Below are 24159 nucleotides of genomic sequence, written 5' to 3'. Positions count from 1 at the left end.
TTAGCCACACAAACACACGGTGATTCCTTGTTCAAAATTCACGGAGGTGAAACTTTACTATGGATCAGAGCGCAGTCAAGCGAACATGGATCCCGACCGAATGTCAACCAGCAGTTTTCGGTGAGAAAATTGTGGTAAAAAGTCGCTTCTTACTGGAGATCAGCTGAGCTTGCCCCGTCCATAAAGCTGCCGTCGACTTCCCTGAGACATTGGCGTCAAGACACCCGTGGACACACCCCTCCGACTATCAGGTACTGTTAAACTCACTAAAACACTAGCAACACAATAGTCCTTTGCTATCAATATCCTCAAACACAAATCTTTCATCCTCGCTCAAATTAATGGGGAAATTGTCGTTTTCTCAGTCCGAATAGCTGTTTTTGTTGGAGGCTCCCATTAAAAACAATGTGAATATGTGAGGGCCCATCAACATGTGACGTCATCGTCTGCGACTTCCGGTAAAGGCAGGGCTTTTTTGTTAGCGACCGAAAGTTGCAAACTTTATTGTGGATGTTCTCTACTAAATCCTTTCAGCAAAAATATGGCAATATCGCGAAATGATCAAGTATGACACATAGAATGGACCTGCTATCCCCGTTTGAATAAGAAAATCTCATTTCAGTAGGCCTTTAAGTTGATGATTACTTCTGTGTAGAAATCTTTATTTATAATTGAATCACTTGTTTATTTTTCAACAAGTTTTTAGTTATTTTTATATCTTTTTTTCCAAAAAGTTCAAGAAATACCACTACAAATGAGCAATATTTTGCACTGTTATACAGTTTAATAAATCAGAAACTGATGACTGATGTATTTTACTTCATCTCTTTTCAACCAAAAATGCTTTGCTCTGATTAGGGGGTACTTGAATTAAAAACATGTTCACAGGGGGTACATCACTGAAAAACCACTGTACTATAGCACTGACATATAGGATCACGTTTGTGCGTGTATGGATTATGTTCCCTTTAATCATAACAGTTGGTACAGCTGCAGTCTGATGTGCCTTCACAAAAGCTTTAACAAGCTAAATATGCAGACAGATATTTGGAACAGCTCTCAGTTGTACTGCATCACACTTGATATTTTAAGCATTTGAGCACAATGTTTAGTATAGCTCTCACACAATTTTGCAAGTGCCCAGGAAGTGTATGCTACTAGAGGGGTGTCACTTATCACCAACTTGATAACAGATATTCGCTACAGCAGAGATTCACATAATCTCACAGCATTGTGGTGTCTGACTAAAATAGACTCCACTGTGGCCTGACTGTCAAAGGCACATTACATTATTAATATTTCTGTATACATCAAGGTGATTGGTGGGTGGCTTTAATAACTTACATTTTCTTACGCAGTTATTGTTAATTTAATTTAGTATGTCATTGTTGTAGTATATTTGTTAGATGTCACATGTGTCAAACTCAAGCCCAGGGGCCAGATCTGGCCCGCCACATCATTGTCTTTTCTTACTAAAAGTATTGAACTTTCTGTTTTGACAGAAACAAATACATGTACTGCAAGCAATTTCATATATTTTAAACTTGATCTAATATTGCATTTCAAAAATGTTTGTCGTTAAAATAAAATAAGTTCTTAAATACCGTCTTCACTCATGATTTTAAAGCAAGTTGTCCATCAAATTGTGCACTGTTAAAATGTATTTTACTGTGAAAAACTGATAGCTCAGTCGCTAAAATGTAATTGTGAATAAACAAAACTGGTATTGTCTTTCCATTTACAGTAATGCACAGTAAAAACAACAACTGAAACTATGGTACTGTTTTTCATTTTCCATTTTCATACCGTAAAAAAAACAGCATACATTCTACGTTAACATTTTGCCAACTGAGCTGTCAGTTTTTATACTGTTTAATCTACATATATTTATCATACGCAAAAATATATAATTAGTGAATAATTGTGTAGTAATATTGTGAGGCAATTTATATTTCTATAATATTTACTTTTATAATGAAAATTTGACACCTCTACTGTACATACGAACTCCTATAGTGTATTATACAGGTTTGCCTATTAGGTTGATCGTGAGCTACCGGTTGATAGCGGAGGGTGTTTCACTTGATCGCCTGCCAGGCATAAAAAAAAATAGACCTTAAAAATTTGTGATCACGAGTCTTCACTTTGACGTCACATTCATCACTTTATTGACATTTACGGCACCCAAGGATCTTGTGAGATGACGCTAACTGCTGCAAACTTAGTATGGAAAAAAAAAAACGCCTGGCAGGAACGTGTGGAACATTTTTTTATTTCAACAGACTCTCTGGCGGTACCTGCTGTCAAAAAGGTACACACCAACCGCACAGTTCCTGTCTTCACAATAAAAGTGCAACTCCATCATGCCTGCGCTAACAAAATAAGGGTCTCAGAAAACTAATCGATTTTTGATGGATCTACTAATGCAGTTTTACATTTATTTTTGTTTCACTATATAAGTGTTTATCACTTGCAACTTAAAAAAACTGTATTTGTAATAAGAAACAGTAAAATAATTCCCACATTTGTTAAATTAATGGAAGTTTGCGCTAAACTAGAAACTAATTGCCCTAAAACAGAGGAGCTGGTTGGAACCCTTGGTGAGGTGGCTCACTGTAGTCAGCCAAGTTTTAGAACTGCCTGCATTACTTTATTTACAATAAATAAATAAATCGATTATTGACGTTTATTAATCTATTTTATAGTTATATATGTCCGAATTGCGACGCATCTAAAAATTTATTATTTCCCCCACCTCCAGTCGTGCCCAAACTTTTTCATACATTATCATCATTATGTAACATTTAAAAGTGTATTTCACATAAAATGCTGTTCTCATTGTACACAATATTTAGCGTTAGCACATTTCTGCACTCTAATTAACACCAACTGGTTTGATACAACAACCCTTAATGTTTAATGGCAGAATGCACATACTGTATCGGGTTTGTCATAAACTTGCATTGTGTGTGTACAAGTGTGCGTGTATGCTTGAGCATGAGCCTTTTGGTCTACTACAAGTAGTGTTGTGTGGCATCATGGAATGACCAGCTGTTTGTCTGCAAGTTCTGCAGCTTGTAACTATGTCATCCTACCCCTCGTCTCAGGCCTCAAGCCTCCGACCCACTCCTCACAGATGCCCCACCCTCACCTCAGCCCACTGTCAAACCTCAACCAGCTGGTCAACCCTTGACCCCTCCTTTTTGCATGCTACTCGACCAGCAGCTTCAGGAAGCTTTCAAGGAATGTGAGGAACAAATGGTCTCACTCAGTGTTCCTAAAGTCAAAGAGTCCATCAGCTCACAGTCTGAAAAGTCTAACGGAGAGGATAGGAAAACTGGGCAAGTAACTGTTAAAAAGTTTGATGAGTCATCATCACAACCACAAGTTGAAGACCAGTCTGGACATAGCAACCTCATAAACAAAAATACACATGGAAACACTGAGACAACGGATAGGCAAATGGATACAGTTGTGTTTAGTTTCAAGGACTACATACTTGGGACAGAGAACCCTGAGACAAAGAGCGAAATAAAAACAATTGGGAGCCAGGATAAATATCCACAAACTAAAAAAGAAGAAACAATAAAAGAAGAGCAGCGAAAGCAAAAAATTCCAACTATTGATTTTGACACATCAGCAGTGACTGAGAATTCTGTATTTAGTAAGCAAGGACATATTTTAAGTACTGATTTAAATGTAGTTTCTGAAGAAATGAGCTCAATAGATTGTAATAGACCGGCTATGGAGGAAGACACAGCTGCAGAAGTAGAACGTACGTACTTAAAAATGTGCAACATCAATCCCAGTGAGATTGATCAAAAGACAAACAATTCTATTCAAGAAGTATGTGAGTATAGTGAATTTTATTTTCAAGATAAAGCTGCAGTTGAAGAAATGCGTTCAGAACAACAAGCATGTTTTAATACTTATGCCGAGGACGACATACAAACATCTTCTGTAAGAAGTGCACAGGGTGAGCTTGTGGACAATAAAAAGGCAAAAAAGAGAGACAAAAAGAAGCACAAGAAAAAGAAAAAACCAGAGAAGAACAACGGAACTGAAGTGGAGACCAGGACGGCCAGACAAGCTGAAAATGAATTACAGGCCTTCCATCTTATAAATACAGGGAATCTCAGTGCGCATTCAGTGACAAACACAGACACTATGACGTGTGGAGCACAGCCTAATGATGACTTTTGGTGCAAGGAAAAACCAAACACCTCCCAATCATCTTCTCCTAACCAACAGGACTTAACTTGTCCATCCCTTTATAACCATGTTCCCACACACTTGAATATGTTTGATAACCAAAGTATAACAGATGCTCAACATGGCAACAATAACAACATGCAAAATATACAAAATCTAACACATGTTCAAACTACAGCTGATGTTTCAGATAATGAATTAGATACACAAGCACATGAGAATAATGTTACCACTAAAGCACAGATACACACACTGGACAGCTCATTTTCCAGTATCCGAGTTTGTGTGGGAGAGAGTTTCACTGAGAGGGGCATTGAAGATGCTTTAGTGGAGGCTGCTGCGTTGCCACTAACAACACCCACGATGGGAGAAGTGATAAAAAGTGAGGGAGAAAGCGTGAGCCATGATTCATTAGAGGGAGTAGCTACTGAGCCCATTGCAACCATCGGAAAAGGAGAGAGAGATCCAGAAAGGAACGGAGAGAGAAAAAGGTTCCAGGATCGTACCTCTCAGCGCTCTGCTGTCTGTTGCTCATCTGGCCTCTCAAACAAAGGCACACAGGCTGTGAGTGAAGAAAGCAAAATGCCACACACTTCTGCTGAGAGTTGTGCTAAAGGACGGAGAGAGACGAGCAATGCAGAAGCAGATTATTCTCCAGCAGAAGAGGGCGACAAAGAAAAAGAGGCACTCTGGATGGAAAGCAATTTTGATTATTCACCCCATGGGATATTTGCTGGTGCTGATCATCTGAATGATAGTGCTGCAGGAGTGGAGGGAGGAGTGGCAGAGTGCAGTTTATTCAGCCCTCCGGATGGGGCTGCTAGAGGGGCGTCGGCCGCTGAGACAGAGATGCGTCCTCCCACCGATGTTGCAGAGTCATGTCTGAAGTCACTGTGCAGGGGCGAACCGGTCATTTCTGCCACAGAGAGCCTGTGCATTGAGGAGGAGCTTACTGCAGCATTTTCACTTCTATTACCTCGCAGGGAACAAAGCAATAAAGCAAGCGGAGAAAGCGTCCAACACAATCTGAATACAGAGGAGCCACTTACTTCGGGATTCTCACGTGAAGAGTCAGCCATCACTGAGACTTCACTTACCGGTACTTCAGAAAGCAACAATCAACAGGTGCATGCTGAAACAACCGAGAGAGCAAGCAAGACTCAAGAAGAGGCTCAGAACCAAACATACAGTGTGGTTCGGAGTGGGGGTAAGTCTGCATGTGATAAAAGTGAAGGAAGGAACAGAGTTCGCTTTGCAGACGACGTGAAAGAAGATCAAAGTGCCACTGTAGAGGTGAGAAACATGTCAATGCCAGTACTGGGATGTGCTTTGTTGCCTCCATTGATAGTACACGAAAGTTTGCATCATCCTGTTGCTGAAGCCAGCTACATTTTCCAAGACTACTTTGGCTTAAAGAAGCCAGAAAGCTGCACTGAGGCAACATCTACCAAAAATGATGCACCTAATCAGAGCTCAGGAGATACACCAAAGCCGGAGAAGACTATTATTGACATAGATGCAGAAGATAGCGCCAAGAATGTTGAAATGCATCCAACATGTGAAAACAGTTTAAATTCCCCTCAAAGACTAACAGTAAACAAAGTTACTAATACAGAACATGGTGGCCTTCATGAAAAAACCATAGTGCCAACAGAACCAGCAAAAACCACAGAGGAGCCCATAGAAGTCGACAAGAATAAAGTAGAATTTGATGAACCATCTAAGGAGTCCTCTGGACAAAGTACGACGACAACAGAGCACCTAGAACCAGAGATGTTAATTGGTGACCATCAAGAACCAGAGAATTTAACCAAGTCAATTGTTGAGCACCCAAACAAAAATCCTGATGAGGTGTCAACAAAACAGGAAGAGGTGAGGGAAAAGGGTGAGCTTAACATGGACAGCATAGAACCAATCAAACTTGACATGCCGCCAGAGATAAAAAGTGATGGGTGTGTGGTCGATGAAAGACAATGTTCAAGTTGTGTGCCTGCGGCCAGCAATGTTTGCTCTAAACCTACGGATGATGTATTTACTGAGTCACCTGACATACAGCTCTCAACTGAGACGGATGGCAATTCTAATGCTGAAACTGGGGTGTTGAGCTGTTCAGTCCCTCCTCAGACAAAGCCCAGGGACCTCAGCTTTCAGCTTCCACCTGAGATTGATAAACTACCCGCTCATGCACTTTCTAGCATAGATCCGATTGAATCTAAGATAGACCGAAAGTCTGAGGCACCTGTTCAACTAATAAGGGATGAGTCAGAAATATCAGAGGTGGCAGCCCCTGAGCGGTCAATTCCTATTATTAAGAAATGTGCCAGTAATCCTCTGATGCTGCAGCCGACAGGCCCAATGTTGAGTCACTTGGAGGTGGTCGATGGATGTGATGTTGCGCTTCCTGACTGTGACGATAGCTTGGTCAATAAGACATATACCGGTATGTATTCGGCAGAGGATAAGGAACACAGAGAAAATAATGGTGGAGCAGAAAAAAATGGTTTGACACAGGCAAATAGAAAGAATGATGTTGAGTTTATCACCTCTTTGACAGCTGATGATAAAATTAAAATTTTACAAGAGGAAAAACAACCTCCTGGAGTTGAATGTGTACTGGCAAATGATGTAATGATCCAAGATAAAGTAGACCGCACCCTCATCTCTAACAAGCCTTGTGATACAGTTGAACTGTGCGTTATCAAAGAGAAACAGAACATGGCCAACCTAACTTCTGTGTCACTCAGTGAGAAAGATCAGCAGCATGATAATGGAAAGAAAAAAGAGAGCGGCAAACTGCAGACAGGCAATGCGATGACAAAACAGAGTAAAGAGTCTGATACAGATGTTGAACAGGAAACAGGAAAGCGTGAACTTGGTGATATCTCTAACCAGACTTTAACAGAAGAAAAGAAGCCTAAGGACAACAACGACATATCAATGGGTTCTTTTTCAAACATTGAAATGAGCAATTTGGCTTATAAAGAGAAGAAACAGGAGCAAAGTTTGGGATCCAAGTATGCATCGGATGGAATGACAGGTAGTGGTGTGGACACATTTGAAGATGAAGGAAAGGCAAATTGCCAGAGTAAACCGATTCAAGCTCCTGCTTTTGTTATTCCAGAGCTTGTAAAAGGAAACAATGGGTCTTTAGAGACAACGGAGAGGCAAAATTTGTTAAGTGGTGACAACAATACCACTGAGGAAGTGGTTGCTCTGGCAAAAGTTGAGAAGAAGGAATCACAGGTGATTCTAGGTGTTGACAAGATTGATGTTTCTGGAGGCACTATTGGACAAAATGGCTTAGAGCAAACAGAAACACCCTTGCAGCAAGAGGTGAGTAATAGTAAAAAGTCTGGGTTGGGAATACGGGGGGTAGGACCAGATTTAATACATGACAAGGAATTGTTGAATTGTGTCGATAGTAAAGGTCAGCCGGAAAGCAACCAAACAGATTCTTCTGCAGACCTACAGGAAAACCATTTTGTCTTTGTAGAAAGCACTCTTTCTGTTGATTCTTTATCAGAGGATTGTGCTTTTTTACCTTTAGGTTTTTCTGTTTTGACTGAAGTTGTGACTAATAGTGATGATGTTTATACCGACTCATGTCAAAGTGCCAACCAGGATGACAAGATGCTTGAAAAAATATGCAATGCAGTAGAAAAGGATCACAGTGCTGCTCAGGCTGTGAAAACCCACAAGAGTGAAACTGAAGGGTGTAAAATACCGGATACAGTATGTGAGTCTCTTGAGCCGCAATGCTCCAATAAAAGCTCAGCCACACAAAATGGTTCAGTAGCACAAAAGGCCATAAATGGATCTCATGTAGATGAGACTGCAAGGGGAAACAATGCAGCTTTAGATGAAGAAAATGATGGTTTCCAGGCAGTGTGCAGTAGGGAGATAAAAGTAATAGACAATAAAGCAATCGACAAAGATGAGGTTATGAAAGACAAAGACCCAGGATCAATTGATGTTTCAGAACAGTCTGAAAACATCACCGAAAATGCGTCTTGGCCTTCTAATGGCAACAGTGCTCTTTTGAAAAATATGGAAAATGACACAATTATCCAGCCACAACCCAACAAAGCCACAGATACACCCAGCCAAGAAGATGTTACATCGGTCTCTCAGGCAGACTTTTCCCATTCTGACAAACTTCATGATCACATCTCCCTGCCAAATCCACCAGCTGAGGTGATACAAACCCCAGCCTGCAAGTCTGGGTCTTTACATGTGTCAGAGAACTCTCCTTTTGGACTCACGGCACAAGAACCAGATACAAACTGGATACACGCTCTAAGAGAAGCTGCTTCTGACCCTCAGACTGAACAAGAGAGAACAGACATAAGGTAAACACAAGAGTATGAGGGGGCATTTAAATTTTTTTTTGTTGTTTTTTTTAACTAAAGAAGCAAAATTACTTTACAAGAAGACTTAACAGAATACTTTACAAGAGATGTAGCAGCTTGAAAAATAATGTTTAAAGTAATTATGAATTGGGTTTTAGTTCTGATGGTGAGAGAGTAAACAAAAGTTACAGTAGATGCATTTCTTGGGTTAACCTTGTGACAATGATATTTTTTATTATCATCTACTCAAGACAATCTACAGCGAACTGAGAATATAAGCTCACTGCTCACAATATAGTCCAGTACAAGCGCTACATCAAAACCTCTGCTCCTAAAAAGATGATAATGCTACCATGTATGTTATTTCACGGTATGTTTAGAAATATGAACTGTTATAAACAGCTGTTAAAGGCCTACTGAAATGAGATTTTCTTATTTAAACAGGGATAGCAGGTCCATTCTATGTGTCATACTTGATCATTTCGCGATATTGCCATATTTTTGCTGAAATTATTTAGTGGAGAACATCGACGATAAAGTTCGCAACTTTAGATCACTAATAAAAAAGCCTTGCCTTTACCGGAAGTAGCAGACGATGTGCGCGTGACGTCACTGGTTGTAGGGCTCCTCACATCCTGACATTGTTTACAATCATAGCCAGCAGCAGCTAGAGCTATTCGGACCGAGAAAGCGACAATTTCCCCATTAATTTGAGCGAGGATGAAAGATTTGTGGATGAGAAAATTTAGAGTGAAGGCCTAGAAAAGAAAAAAAAAAGACGAGGGCAGTGAGAGCGATTCAGAAGGTTTTAGACACATTTACTAGGATAATTCTGGCAAATCCCTTATCTGCCTATTGTGTTGCTAGTGTTTTAGTGAGTTAAATAGTACCTTAAAGTCGGAGGGGTGTGGCCATGGGTGTTTTGACGCCAGAGTCTCTGAGAGAAGTCATGGCAGCTGAAGGAGGACGCTGACTCCGCTGATCTCCGGTAAGAGGCGACTTATTTCCCCAATTTTCTCACCGAAAACTGCTGGTTGACATGTAGTCGGGATCCATGTTCGCTTGACCGCCCTGATCCATAGTAAAGCTTCACTTCCGGGAATTTTAAACAAGGAAACACTGTGTGTTTGTGTGGCTAAAGGCTAAAAACTTCCCAACTCCATCTTTCTACTTTGACTTCTCCATTATTAATTGAACAAATTGCAAAAGATTCAGCAACACAGATGTCCAAAATACTGTGTAATTGTGCGATGAAAAGAGACGACTTTTAGCCGTAAGTGGTGCTGGGCTAATATGTCCCCTCCAACCAATAACGTCACAAACACGCGTCATCATCGCGTCATCATTCCGCGACGTTTTCAACAGGAAACGCCGCGGGAAATTTAAATTTGTAATTTAGTAAACTAAACCGGCCATATTGGCATGTGTTGCAATGTTAATATTTCATCATTGATATATAAACTATCAGACTGCGTGGTCGGTAGTAGTGGGTTTCAGTAGGCCTTTAACATCCCTGCTAACTACAACTACAACGATACACTTATTGTTAAATACCTCTAACAGTTAAAGGGAGCCTATGTAGCATTGTGTTTTGTGTAATGTTGGATACTCATGGTAAATAATGCTAAGGTGTCAAATCATGAGGTAGTGTATTTTGGTTTGTATGCCTCTGTTATGGTGTTTTGCAGTCTGGTGGACAAACTCATTTAGACAATAAATCAAGCTCTCAGCCAAAGTTTCAGGCCATTAGTAAAGACATAATGGTACGAAAAATAAATGTTTTCATCGAAACGTGGCATGTGCTTAATATCACCAATGTGCGACATGCAGTGACATAAATGCGGCTAGAAACAATTTTTTAAATGCACTCTCTGAATCAATTGGCAAGTGTGCAGGTGTACCTAATGTACCCTAACTGTGTGAATGTATATAACCTTTACAAAGTTTATTTTCGACCATGTCTGAAAAAGAATAGCCGCGATGACTTTCAGATGTATATTGAAATAGAACATTTTCAAAAGATAAATTAGGATTGCTTTTGGAGAGGAAAAAGTGATTTCATTTGCAATCTGCATGGGAACGCCTCCACAATCAGAACATTATCCAGACAGACTCAAAATAGGTTATACAAGTGACTCAAGCAAAATTTACATCCAACGCATATCCAATACGATCAGTGTCAGAGCTTGGTCCACATTGCCGGCAGTAAGTCGAACACATTTCCAGTGAGGGTTGGACTCCGCCAAGGCTGTCCTTTGTCACCGATTCTGTTCATAACTTTTATGGACAGAATTTCAAGGCGCAGTCAAGGCGTTGAGGGGTTCCGGATTGGTGGCCGCAGGATTAGGTCTCTGCTTTTTGCAGATGATGTGGTCCTGATGGCTTCATCTGGCCGGGATCTTCAGCTCTCACTGGATCGGTTCGCAGCCGAGTGTGAAGCGACCGGAATGAGAATCAGCACCTCCAAGTCCGAGTCCATGGTTCTCGCCCGGAAAAGGGTGGAATGCCATCTCTGGGTTGGGAAGGAGACCCTGCCCCAAGTGGAGGAGTTCAAGTACCTTGGAGTCTTGTTCACGAGTGAGGGAAGAGTGGATCGTGAGATCGACGGGCGGATCGGTGCGGCGTCCTCAGTAATGCAGACGTTGTACCGATCCGTTGTGGTGAAGAAGGAGCTGAGCCGGAAGGTAAAGCTCTCAATTTACCGGTCGATCTACGTTCCCATCCTCACCTATGGTCATGAGCTTTGGGTCATGACCGAAAGGATAAGATCACGGGTACAAGCGGCCGAAATGAGTTTCCTCCACCGTGTGGCGGGGCTCTCCCTTAAAGATAGGGTGAGAAGCTCTGCCATCCGGGAGGAACTCAAAGTAAAGCCGCTACTCCTCCACATCGAGAGGAGCCAGATGAGGTGGTTCGGGCATCTGGTCAGGATGCCACCCGAACGCCTACCTAGGGAGGTGTTTGGGGTACGTCCAACCGGTAGGAGGCCACGGGGAAGACCCAGGACACGTTGGGAAGACTATGTCTCCCGGCTGGCCTGGGGATCCCCCGGGAAGAGCTAGACGAAGTGGCTGGGGAGAGGGAAGTCTGGGCTTCCCTGCTTAGGCTGCTGCCCGCGCGACCCGACCTCGGATAAGCGGAAGAAGATGGATGGATGGATGGATGGATGGATGGATGCATGTCCAATACTGGTAAATATTATCTCGTAAACAAGGCAGTGTTTTTAAATGTAGATTAATATTCATCATAAGTTCCGTTTAATATTAAATGACCATAATTGCATTTTTGATATTGAAGATGTATTGTGCAATGTGTACCTAATGAAATTACTACTTTTTGGGTGCATTGAACTTTTCAACAATAAAGAACCACTGGAAAAATACAGATTATACATTATATTTTACATAGACAAATGTCTTTAAAACAATTGCCAAGTACTTTAAAGTTGTTAGTGTGGCTTCACTTGTTTATAGCCCTCCAGTGACACAATGTCGAACCCTTGTTTAGAGTGTTGTTGAAGAGAGCGGCTCACAATGAATATGAATGAGGAGGTAAGCACACTGCTGCACTTTGTGTTGACTACAGCAGTGCAGCTTGGGGCAGATGTCGAGGCCATTACTGGAAGTAATGCTGCCCTTTATATTGAAAAGATGACATCAGCTGCGATATCGCTGCACAACTAGAATGGGGCTTTTCCCCCCACTTTTCCATGCAACAAACACGGTTTGACATTGTGCACCAACACACTCACGCACACTCACTTTTATATATGGCACTTGTTAAAAACACACAGACTGCTCTACCTTGACAAACACGAACATTTGTTATTTGTCAGTCGTTTCTTTTACATGTGGTGCAAATTGAAAGTATTCTCCCAACACTCTCTTCTTCTCTCACATTGTTTCCTCAGACCCCTCCCTTCTCTGGAGTCTCCTCAACGGGAGTTTGTCACTCCTACTGAGGAGGTAGCTGCTCCTCTGGGACCAGAGCTGATCACTCAGGAAAATACAGCCATCAACACAATACATCCTGACGTAGATCTTGTAGAACCTCATAAAATTCACGAGCAGACACAGGAGCCGGGAGAAATCAGAGAGGAGCCCCCTGAAGAGCATCCAGTGCCAAAAAGTAGCCCAGAAATTGCTGTGCATCAAGCCGAGCCTGAAGAACCCGCAAAAATCAAAGATGAGGTCATTGAGCTCTCTGAATCCACAGCAAAGGAGCTATCTGATGAAATTGAGCGGACAACTGAGCATCTAGAATCAGAGAAAACAAACGCTGAGCATCCAGAGGAGAAACCTGAACAAAACCCAACTGAAGATACCCCAGAAACAGCCCTAGATCCTAGTGAGGTGCTACAGGAAAGTGGGTAAGTGTAAAAACATTCAAACCTACTATAAATGTGTTTACAACTGAAATATCTCAAACTGATCACAAAACCAACAGATTTTATTCATAGCAGCAGGAGATGTATACCTGCTGGAACATTCGTGATTGTCAGTGGCATGAGTTCTCAAGTAAGAATCAACAGGGGAGTCCTGCTTCCATATAAGGCCTTTACTTCCTAAAAGTAGATGGAAAGTCACTTTTTTGTAACCTTTACCTAAGGAACCAGTTATTCAAAGGGATTAAGGCCTGATAGTTTTAAAAGGTATATTCCAGGATACTTTTTCTGCACAGTGGCACGTCCTTATGAATTAGTAATCTCTTTATGGTGCATGCCATTTAAAGATTTGTGGGGCATGCGTTTATACGTTTTATTGTACAAATAATGTTTGCACTGTATTTAAAGACAGCTAACCAAGATGATTCAGAAATATATTTCTCTGCTGGTTGTTTAATTTATGATTTTTAATGAAACTTAAATAATGTGATGATGCATCACCATCCCAACAGTTGCATTTTTTGTTTCAATGACTCTGGCTCCTCTGATAACAGCAGCCGCATGACATGCCTGAGTAGCACTTGTTGCCTATCAGTCACACAGCACATGTGTCCTGTCCTTGCTGCTGCCAGGCACATAAATACTGGGTCTGGGCAGACAATGTAAGATACTGTTGGTATAAACAATAGATTAGGCATCATCTGTATTAATATATTTGACTTCAAAGTTTATGTGAAAGAAACAATAGGGCAACAGGTAAACCACATAGTGTTACTTAAAAAAATAATATTTTTTGCATTTCAGATAATTTTTTGCAGACAATGAGTGTTACCTCAATTTAAGAGTGCGCCAACTTAAGTGTTTTGAGATATAAGGTGTCTCCCGGCTAATTGTTATGCTCTAAGTTGCAAACAAAAATGTGTCTCGAAAGGATCCACGCTATTCGTTGGTGTAGCAAATGTCACTGTGAACCCTGTAAGATCTGCACTAAACATCTGCTCTTACTCGTGAACACTAAAGATCGACATCCATTTCTTTTCCTATTATGGAAAGCAAGAAAGTGAGTTTGAAAACAGTGCTGAGAAGAATAAGTGGATGATATTCGTTAAATTAAAAAAATAAATCCTCAATGACAGAGCGTGTAGTCGACATGGTGAAGCACTTTGAGCGTATCACCGCTAGTCTGTACCATACTGAAGCAGATTGACCAGATAACACCAGCCAAGGATGTTCAAATAATATCTTAAAGAAGAACATATATCCATGAACATGTGGAGAGGCTGCTGCAAACAGAGAAACATCTGAAAGGAGAAATTGAAAAAGTACACTCTCCAAAGTAAATGCTGTACATTATTTTTAAACTACTACTCTAGTTGTTAAGTGAGTTTTTTTGGGGTTTGTGCACTAATTGTAAGTGTATCTTGTGTTTTTTATGTTGATTTAATAATAATTAAAAAAAAAATTACAAATAAATAAATAAATACATAAAAATTAATAAAAAAATATTCTGCGGCCCGGTACCAATCGAGCCTGGTGGTTGGGGACCACTGCTGTACAGTGTTAGGAAAGGGTCCCCAACATTGCCTGCAAAAGGTAAAACAAAATATGCTTTTGTATTTTCATAGCCAATCAATCATATTTCCCAACAAAAATGTGGAAATGGCTAATTGTTTACCAGTGACACAACACATTCCTATTCTTTGGTTAAAAAAATAGTAAATGTGTGATCTGTTAAAGTCCATATTCAAACGTTTGTGCCTCATGATTTTGAAAACATTTCCTTCAATACATCTATTCTACAAAACACAATTTTTGTTAAAGTACATATCTCAGAGTTAAAACAAGGTGAAAAGCATAATTTCACTCCTGAATCTCTACTCTGTATTAAATATTTCATATTTAATAATGACTCTGACAGTCCTAATTCACAGAGCCTGTGAGTGTTTACCCCGCCCTTAACAGGCATGTATTTCCAAGCCTGTACAGCTTCAGCGGCTCCTCTGGTACTCCCAAAGTAATTTGCACGGAGCTGACAGTTGAACAAAAGCCAGAGTTGAGACAAACTGCACGGGCTGTGTGCTGAGCGTGCATGACTGACTCCTGTTGTGAAAAAAGTGACGGGGGAAGACTTGGACACACTTTGCGGCGAACCTCTGGTGTTTCGGATTTCCAGCGAGAATTCTTCAGAAGCGTTTCCTTCGCTTAGATAGCCCTAAAGTTAGGATAACCTCATGGCGGAAATTTGGGTGAGTTAGTTTGAGAGTTGTGTGCGTGTTTGTGTGTGTATATACTGTCTAAGTACGTCCAGGTGGACATAGCAGATGGTAACCATTGCACTTTGCTGACCTCACCAGATGGTAGGAGTAGAGGGGACACAAGGTGATAAAGACTGGCAATGACAAAAATGTACAACATTCTATATTCTCCTCACCTGTTTTAAATGCCAAAATCTCTCATATTGCTGCCTTTTCAAAAAAATCCAATTGACGCGGCTTCCTTCAAGCCTCCTGCCACTAACTTTGGTGGTTTATGGCGCAAATGATAGTGTTTTTATGTAAGATTAGTCTCATCCATGTGTTAGGAGTGAGAAGGAGGTATTTCTAGAAACCACACAGAACTGTAAATAGACTGGTTGTCATGGCAATCGTAGATGCATATGCTTCAGATGGCACAAGCGAAGTGGATAATCTCATGGCAGTGATGTATTCCACCCGACAAAAACCACACGGCTTTAGATCCTCTTTGAATTACAGGATTGATTAGACTGTGTGTTTTGGAATTATCCCTGACAAAGCGACTTTAAAAAGATGTTGCTTTTTTGTGAGCCACTTTCCAGAAACCAACAGCGCCAAAGAGGTCTCCAGAAGAGTCCTAAAAAAGTTCAATTGTATGTTTAAAGTGGGTCACTGAAAAGAAGCACATCGTTTCTCTCTTTTTGTCACGCTGATTAGAGGTAGCCAGTTGCTTTCTATTATTTACACTGAAATAAATCACAGACACCGACCCAGTCTGTTTTGATACACCTGCATTGTTTTTGTCTGACTTTGGAGCCACCAGTGTATTGGATGACACTTTGTTATGACTTTCATTCTATTTCCAGCATGCATTTGCTCAGTTGTCCAGATATGACACACAGCATATGGCTTTGAATAAAAAGGGTCTCATGAGAAGCATGTGGCCAAATTGGAAATTAAGATATGTATATAATTGTAGGAATAATTGTAGAAATAGTTACCAAGCAATATTGTTTTGATGACTCTTAGTTTGCAGGATTATGCAAAAACATTGGAGAATTGTCCCTGTTTTCAAACGTGGGTAAGAGTGCGGTTGAGGAAAATGTTTGTCTTTTCCTTGTTTACTTGTCTCAGGATGAAAACGGTGTGTTACACCCTTTGTAACACGGTGTGTTACACCGTTTTGTAACACTTGTAACACGCATCAAATCAAATCCAACTTTATTTGTAGACCACTTTAAGAATAACCAAAGTGGGCCAAAGTGCTGTATAAAATAATGAGTATAGAGACATAATAAAAGTAAATAAAAGCAACAAAAACTCCCCAAAAGTATTGCCTTTGGTGAGATACATCTGAAAAACACCTACGATAAAATTGGGACATAGGTAAAAAGAATAGCCAGAAGAAACCAAAATAAAAGATGATAAAATGAAATTAATAAAATACAAAGCTAAAACCAAATAAAAATATTATAATTTTTTACACATTAAATTATTTTCATCGAAATCATCTGCATCACAATAGAAACATTCCTTGCCCAAGAGTCAAGAATATAATGGCCATTCTCTGTAAACGACAAATATTAAAAAACAAAAACAATATTGTATTATCTACTGTATTTATTTTTTAGATATTATTTTATGCACTTTATATTATTTTGGCTGTCTTTTTATTTCGATTGAACACAAATAAAAAAATATTTAATAAAAACGGCATATCAGAAATAAAGAATTAGCTCATGTGATCAATCACAAAAAAATTATCAAATTAAATGTGTGTAGTAGCAGATTGATTACACAATTTATTTAGTTTTACCTTAACCGATAATGGTTGCCTGAAAGGCAGTGTGGGTTTGTTATACAGTCAGTGATCACATCAAAGCATATTGTAGTGCAAAAATTAGTTAGGGGAGTCCGATCTGTGTTTTTCGCTTCAAAATAAACCCAAACAGGACTTCAGATGACACTGTTACCAAGTTTTGAGAAAATAAACTGCACATTCAATTAAAAATTGTTTGAGTATGAGTCATACTCAAACATTAGCAATTTTGTCATAAAGTATGACATTCTGACAATAAATTTGCAATCGCGCGAAAATATTGTGGTCTTTTCATAAGTAATTAATATTATGGACAAAAGTATTTTCCTGTAAAAAAAATCATGACTAATCCAAATTCTAAATTGTGATTAATCTGATTAAAACAATTAGTAAATAAATACAAATGAAATAATAAAATGGGAAATAAAAGATTTCCATCGACAGCCACGTTTTAACCAAGCAAACGTTAATGCAAAAAACTGCCTCTGATTGCTACGTAATCAGTCAAACTAACACAATTATTTGTGGTGCTTCTGTAAATCTAATGTTAAGTAGAGGTTTTACTATGTCTCAGCTGATGCTCCATTACTCAAGACATGCTTTAGTTTGCACACTCCTCGAATATTTTTAGAGCTGAGCAGGAGGCATATCCCAAGTGGTTAACAGCTGCATGGGCGTCCATCTTATTGCCTGTCAGATTAGCGGGCACCCCTCTTGATAAGATGAAACTGGATCACAGCCAAATCCACTCCCCCAGGTGGCCAATGATGAATAAGTCTTGACACCCTCAAGCAGGCTTGCTGTTCTAAGCATTTAAACTTGACATGGAAACATGGACTATGAATGTGTAGGGAGACTTTCAACTGCATGCGGTTCTAATCCAAAACCACCCTTGAGATGGTGGGAGCAATGTTGTTGGTCATCAGGTCAATATTAGGTTTACGCAACGGCACACAACTGTGTTCAGATTAGTTGCTTTCACATGTAGAGGACACCTCTATTGATGTTCTGTGTCCCCCTCACCTTGCAGCCCCCCCTTACTAAACACACTGCTTTCTCCCTGACTTCATCTAGACATCACCCCCAGCCTGTTCCTCTTCTTGACCTCTCCACTCTTACTTCTGCAACCCCCGAGAAGACACCGCCTGCATCTGCGCGCCTTCCTCTTTCTGCACACTCTATTGCCCAGAGTGAGGATCCCTGCCCACCCTCTGCATTTCCTTGCCACCTTCTTCTAAGGTATGTGTTCTTCCTGAAACTGTCCTTTGCTTCATTCCCATTGCTTTTCTCATTATGATTATACACAGCATTTGTTTGTGTTGTGCTATGTGAGCTATAGACTATAGTTATGCCTCTTCTCTCAATTAGTTACTAGTGCTAGTAGTCCTTTTAGCTTGCTTGATGAACATTGCAGATACTCTTATCTGCCCAATTCCAATTCAGGACAAATTAACCTATTAAATGGACATCTGGCACACTAATCTACTTTACAAGTGTTGAGCAGCCCTTTGTTGTGTTTTGTGGATTTATTTACTTGGTTGCAATATTTAATCATTTGGACTACGCTATTGTCACTCTCCACAATTTGGTGCTGTTAACCTCTATCATCACTTTTTCTTATTGTTGTGTGCAACCCAAGTCTGGTTATGTTATGTGATTACTGTGATCTTTTTTTTCTTGGTGTGCAATACGGATGTTAGTGTTTTTTCTGATTTTATTTATTTTTATCTTTTATCTATACATACAGTATTAGTGTGCAGTATGTAGTATTTATTAAAATGTTCTAATTTCCGTTACCGTATGTAAAAACCTGCACTTAGTCAACGTGATTTCCTCATTGTAAGAGAAGTACCGTATTTTTCAGATTTTAAGTCGCTCCGGAGTATACGTCGCACCGGCCGAAAATACAAAATAAAGAAGGGAAAAAATATATGTATGTCTCATTTTTGGGGGAAATGTATTTGATAAAATCCAACACCAAGAATAGACATTTAAAAGGCAATTTAAAATTAATAAAAAATAGGGAACAACAGGCTGGATAAGTGTACGTTATATGACGCATAAATAACCAACTTAGAACATGCCTGGTATTTTAACGTTACATATTATGGTAAGAGTCATTCAAAAAACTATAACATATAGAACATGCTATACGTTTACCAAACAATTTGTCACTCCTAATCGCTAAATCCGATGAAATCTTCCTCTATGTCGCTTCTAAACAATTCTGCCAACTCCAAATGTATGTGCCGCTTCCTCCTGTCGTTTTCTGCTGCATATTTCACTACGTCCAGCTTGTAATTTGCAGTACATGACTTCCTTTTCGGTACAATTTTCGTTCAACCCTTCTCAGTTTTTATAAGTTACCGCCAACGATGAAATGATCCATTTTAATAGCTACGGCAGTAGCATATTACAGTTAGCATCCCAAGACCTACAATGCACTTCTGCCATGACCCTCCCCCGCCAAGTTTTTATTGGTTGACGTCTATGTGACAATTGCTGACGTCTGTGTGACGATTGCTGACATTTTCTTCTTTTCCACGAATTAGATAAATAATATTGATATTTTACGGTAATGTGTTAATAATTTCTCACATAAGTCGCTCAAAAGTATTTGTTGCAACCCCGGCCAAACTATGAAAAAAACTGCGACTTATAGTCCGAAAAATACGGTAAATAAATAAAGTCTGTCATATCCTATAACTAAACCAGTGGTGTCCAAAGTTTAGCTTGGTGGTTATTGCGGCACCCAGCTAATTTTTTATTGGCCCGTGACACCATCTGCAGACAAAATAAACGCAAAAAACCCCCCAAAACAGACGAAAAATGAAACAAGACCAATTTCCCCCAGAAATGGGACCTGAAAACTAAAATGGGCATTCATCTGTGCATCTTCTATGGCAGGGGTGTCAAACGTATGGCCGACGGGCTGGCTCAGGCCCGCAAACGGGTTTTATCCGGGCCGAGGGATAAGTTTGCTAAGTGTCATAATCAGCCAAACTTTGTTGAATGAAATAAACTTCTGTTCTAAATGTGTCCACGAGATGTCACAATAGCAATTCTTTGTATCTTTGTAGATTATGCTACATATGTAAAACAATAAAACACATGATGTTAGTGCACCATTCGAGGAAAATGAGCAAACTACATAAATAACATCCTGTAATTTAATTTTGATATTATTCTTTTATTTTCATGATTGAAAATTAACACAAATGAGTTGACTGATGAACATTATCACATATTTTATTCAGAAAGTATAAATAACGACAAATAAAGATAGAACACTATTAATCGTATCGTGTAAGTGTAAAAAAACCCAACAACAAAATGAATTTTTAAACAAAGAAAACAATCTGAAGTTTTCTTTATTTTGAAGTTATCGTGCCGTGATTTTACCAGTCCGGCCCGCTTGGGAGTAGATTTTCCTCCATGTGGCCCATGATCTAAAATGAGTTTGACCCTTCTGTTCTATGGTGTTTCATGAACATATGTAGACATTTCTTGTAAGCAGTGGTGGGCCGTCAGGGTCAGCAAGGCCTGCTGGCCTGACATAAATCATGATCATAAATTGATTAATGTTAATTTTATTTTTTATTTTCTTTCCCTGAATATATAAAAGTTTATATTTGTATTCATATTATTCTGTTCGTGTCTTATTAGGCTCCAGTGTTGCTCAGAAATCAGCTAGTTTATTTCCAGGGCTGTATCAATCTGCCGAGGCCTTCTGAATCATCAATGCAGTGGTTTGTGGATTGTTATGGTGGTGAATTTGTGTCTTTATCACGAAAACTGTTTTTGACACTGAATTTATGCGAAATAATTTTTCCCATTTGAACTTTGTGAAAAAAAAAAAAAATCATCAAATTATGCTGATAATTTCATTGAAAAAAAATCAGTGTATGAAAATTCAGTATATAACAATTCAGTGTGTAAAAAAAATCCTTGTCAAAAATTTCTGTGTAAAAAAATTCAGTGTTTGAAAATTTAATGCATAAAGAATTCAGTGCATAGTACATACATCAATAGGGACTGGAGGTCGGCTGTAACTGCTGACTTCCTAATTTTAACTACACAGTAGACACTTTGGGGGCCTTATACACATGCATGGGGGGTTGGGATTTGGGAGTACGGCGCGCCCCTCATTGCCTCCTCGACCGGCACGGGCTGCGGGGACTGCTGTCTGTTGGCCGGCAATTCCCGGGCGGAGACCTCACTGAGTGTGCGGGGCTTTTATTAATTTATTATTTTTTATTTTATTTTGTTTTTATTTATTTATTTTTTGTGTGGCGTCACGTAGGTTTCGCTTCCTGTTGGGCGTGGTCCGTGTCTGTGTGGTCCGGCATTGCGCTGTGGGGTATGTGTTGGTGACTTGATGCGGTGGGCGCGCTGCCCTCTTGTCTGGTGTGGGTGCTGTGTCTCGGTTGTTTGGGCGGTGGTGTGTTTGTGCGGGTTTGCGAGTTAGGACGTGTCATGATATGCAGTTAAACTGACTGTGATACACAATGTGACCAGCAGACGGTGCTGGATATGTAGATGTTTGGATGCATTAATGGAGGGAGGAATAAATGTTTGAGCATAAGCTCATTGTTCACAAGACAAAGTTTGTTCATTAATAGATTAACCAAACACTACGGTAACAATAGAAAGCGCTGCTTCATGCAGACAAAGGACGATACAGTGGGCGGGGCAGCGACAAGCCTGAGACATCGATGTAATATCACTGTTCTGCAGAAAAGTGATTATTACAAAACCCAAAAAGTGAAGTTGGCATGTTTTGTTAATTGTAAATTAAAACCGAATACATTGATTTTCAAATCCTTTTCAACCTATATTCAGCTGAATACACTGCAAAGACAAGATACTTAACGTTCGAACTGGTAAAATTTGTTATTTTTTGCAAATATTAGCTCATTTGGAATTTGATGCCTGCAACATGATTAAAAAAAGCTGGCACAAGTGGCAAAAAGGACTGAGAAAGTTAAGGAATACATACATATCATACATATCAAACACTCATTTGGAACATCCCACAGGTGGACGGCTAATTGGGAACAAGTGAATGTCATGATTGAGTATAATAGCAGCTTACATGAAATACTCAGTTATTCACAAACAAGGATGGAGCAAGGGTCCCCACTTTGTGAACAAATGCGTGAGCAAATTGTCCAACAGTTTAAGAACAACATTTCTCAAGGAGGTACTGCAAGGAATTTAGGGATTTCACCAACCACGGTCCGTAATATCAAAAAGTTCAGAGAATCTTCAGAAATCACTGCACGTAAGCTGTAAAGCCCATGACCTTCAGTCCCTTAGGTGGTACTGCATAAAAAACCCGAAATCAGTGTGTAAAGGATATCACCACACGGGCTCAGGAACATTTTGGGTATAATAGCAGCTTACATGAAATGCTCAGTTATTCACAAACAAGGATGGGGCAAGGGTCCCCACTTTGTGAACAAATGCGTGAGCAAATTGTCCAACAGTTTAAGAACAACATTTCTCAACGAGCTACTCCAAGGAATTTAGGGATTTCACCAACCACGGTCCGTAATATCAAAAAGTTCAGAGAATCTGCAGAAATCACTGCACGTAAGCTGTAAAACCCATGACTTTCAGTCCCTCAGGCGGTACTGCATAAAAAAAAAAACCGCGAAATCAGTGTGTAAAGGATATCACCACATGGGCTCAGGAACATTTCAGAAAACCACTCTCAGTAACTATAGTTTGTCGCTAAATCTGTAAGTGCAAATTAAAATTCTACCATGCAAAGCGAAAGCCATTTATCAACAACATCCAGAAACGCCGCCAGCTTTGCTGGGCTCGAGCTCATCTAAGATGAACTGATGCATAGTGTTCTGAGGTCTGACGAGTCCACATTTCAAATTGTTTTTGGAAACTGTGGACGTCATGTTCTCCTGACCAAAGAGGTAAAGAACCATCCGGACTGTTCTACAAACACCATTTCTATATTTATTGATTGATTGATACTTTTATTAGTAGATTGCACAGTTCAGTACATATTCCGTACAAATGACAACTAAATGGTAACACCCGAATATGTTTTTCAACTTGTTTAAATCAAGGTCCACGTTAATCAATTCATGGTAAGTTGAGTTGGGAAATTGTGTTGGATGTAAATTTAAACTGACTATGATGATTTGCAAATCATTTTCAACCCATATTCAGTTGAATATGCTACAAAGACAACATAATTGATGTTCAAATAATCATTACCTTTATAATTTGATGCCAGCAACACGTCACAAATAAGTTGGGAAAGGTGGCAATAAATACTGATAAAGTTGAGGAATGCCCATCAAACACTTATTTGGAACATCCCACAGGTGTGCAGGCTAATTGGGAACAGGTGGGTGCCATGATTGGGTATAAAAAAAGCTTCCCAAAAAATGCTCAGTCTTTCAAAAGAAAGGATGGGGCGAGGTACACCCCTTTGTACACAACTGCGTAAGCAAATAGTCAAACAGTTTAGGAACAACGTTTCTCAAAGTGCAATTGCAAGAAATTTAGGGATTTCAACATCTACGGTCCATAATATCATCAAAAGGTTCAGAGAATCTGGAAAAATTACTCCACGTAAGCGGCATGGCCGAAAACCAACATTGAATAACCGTGACCTTCGATCCCTCAGACGGCACTGTATCAAAAACCGACATCAATCTCTAAAGTATATCACCACATGAGCTCAGGAACACTCCAGAAAACCACTGTCACTAAATACAGTTGGTCGCCACATCTGTAAGTGCAAGTTAAAGCTCTACTATGCAAAGCGAAAGCCATTTATCAACAACATCCAGAAACACCGCCTGCTTCTCTGGGCCCGAGATCATCTAAGATGGACTGATGCAAAGTGGAAAAGTGTTCTGTAGTCTGACGAATCCACATTTCAAATTGTTTTAGGAAATATTCGGCATCGTGTCATCCGGACCAAAGGGGAAGCGAACCATCCAGACTGTTATCGACGCAAAGTTCAAAAGGCAGCATCTGTGATGGTATGGGGGTGCAATAGTGCCCAAGGCACGGGTAACTTACACATCTGTGAAGGCACCATTAATGCTAAAAAGTACATACAGGTTTTGGAACAACATATGCTGCCATCTAAGCGCCATCTTTTTCCTTATACTCCCCTGCTTATTT

General features: G+C 39.8%; 1 protein-coding gene across 19 annotated transcripts in view; it reads left to right on the top strand.

Moving 5' to 3' along the window:
• Positions 1-24159, top strand: part of tacc2 (transforming, acidic coiled-coil containing protein 2) — a 103702-nt gene that overhangs the window by 35708 nt on the left and 43835 nt on the right. For 15 of the 19 annotated variants that reach the window (XM_061910513.1, XM_061910525.1, XM_061910519.1 and 12 more), the window contains 3 exons: positions 3108-8561; positions 12472-12930; positions 18073-18237. In XM_061910513.1, the coding sequence (XP_061766497.1) occupies positions 3108-8561; positions 12472-12930; positions 18073-18237 (6078 nt within the window). The remainder of the gene's footprint in view (positions 1-3107; positions 8562-12471; positions 12931-18072; positions 18238-24159) is intronic. The other 4 variants (XM_061910524.1, XM_061910523.1, XM_061910531.1 and 1 more) reach the window with 2 other exon arrangements.

Source organism: Nerophis ophidion, linkage group LG09 (genome assembly GCF_033978795.1).
Source record: "Nerophis ophidion isolate RoL-2023_Sa linkage group LG09, RoL_Noph_v1.0, whole genome shotgun sequence".
NCBI classification, from domain to species: Eukaryota; Metazoa; Chordata; class Actinopteri; order Syngnathiformes; family Syngnathidae; genus Nerophis; species Nerophis ophidion.
This window is presented reverse-complemented; position numbering and strand designations above follow the sequence as displayed.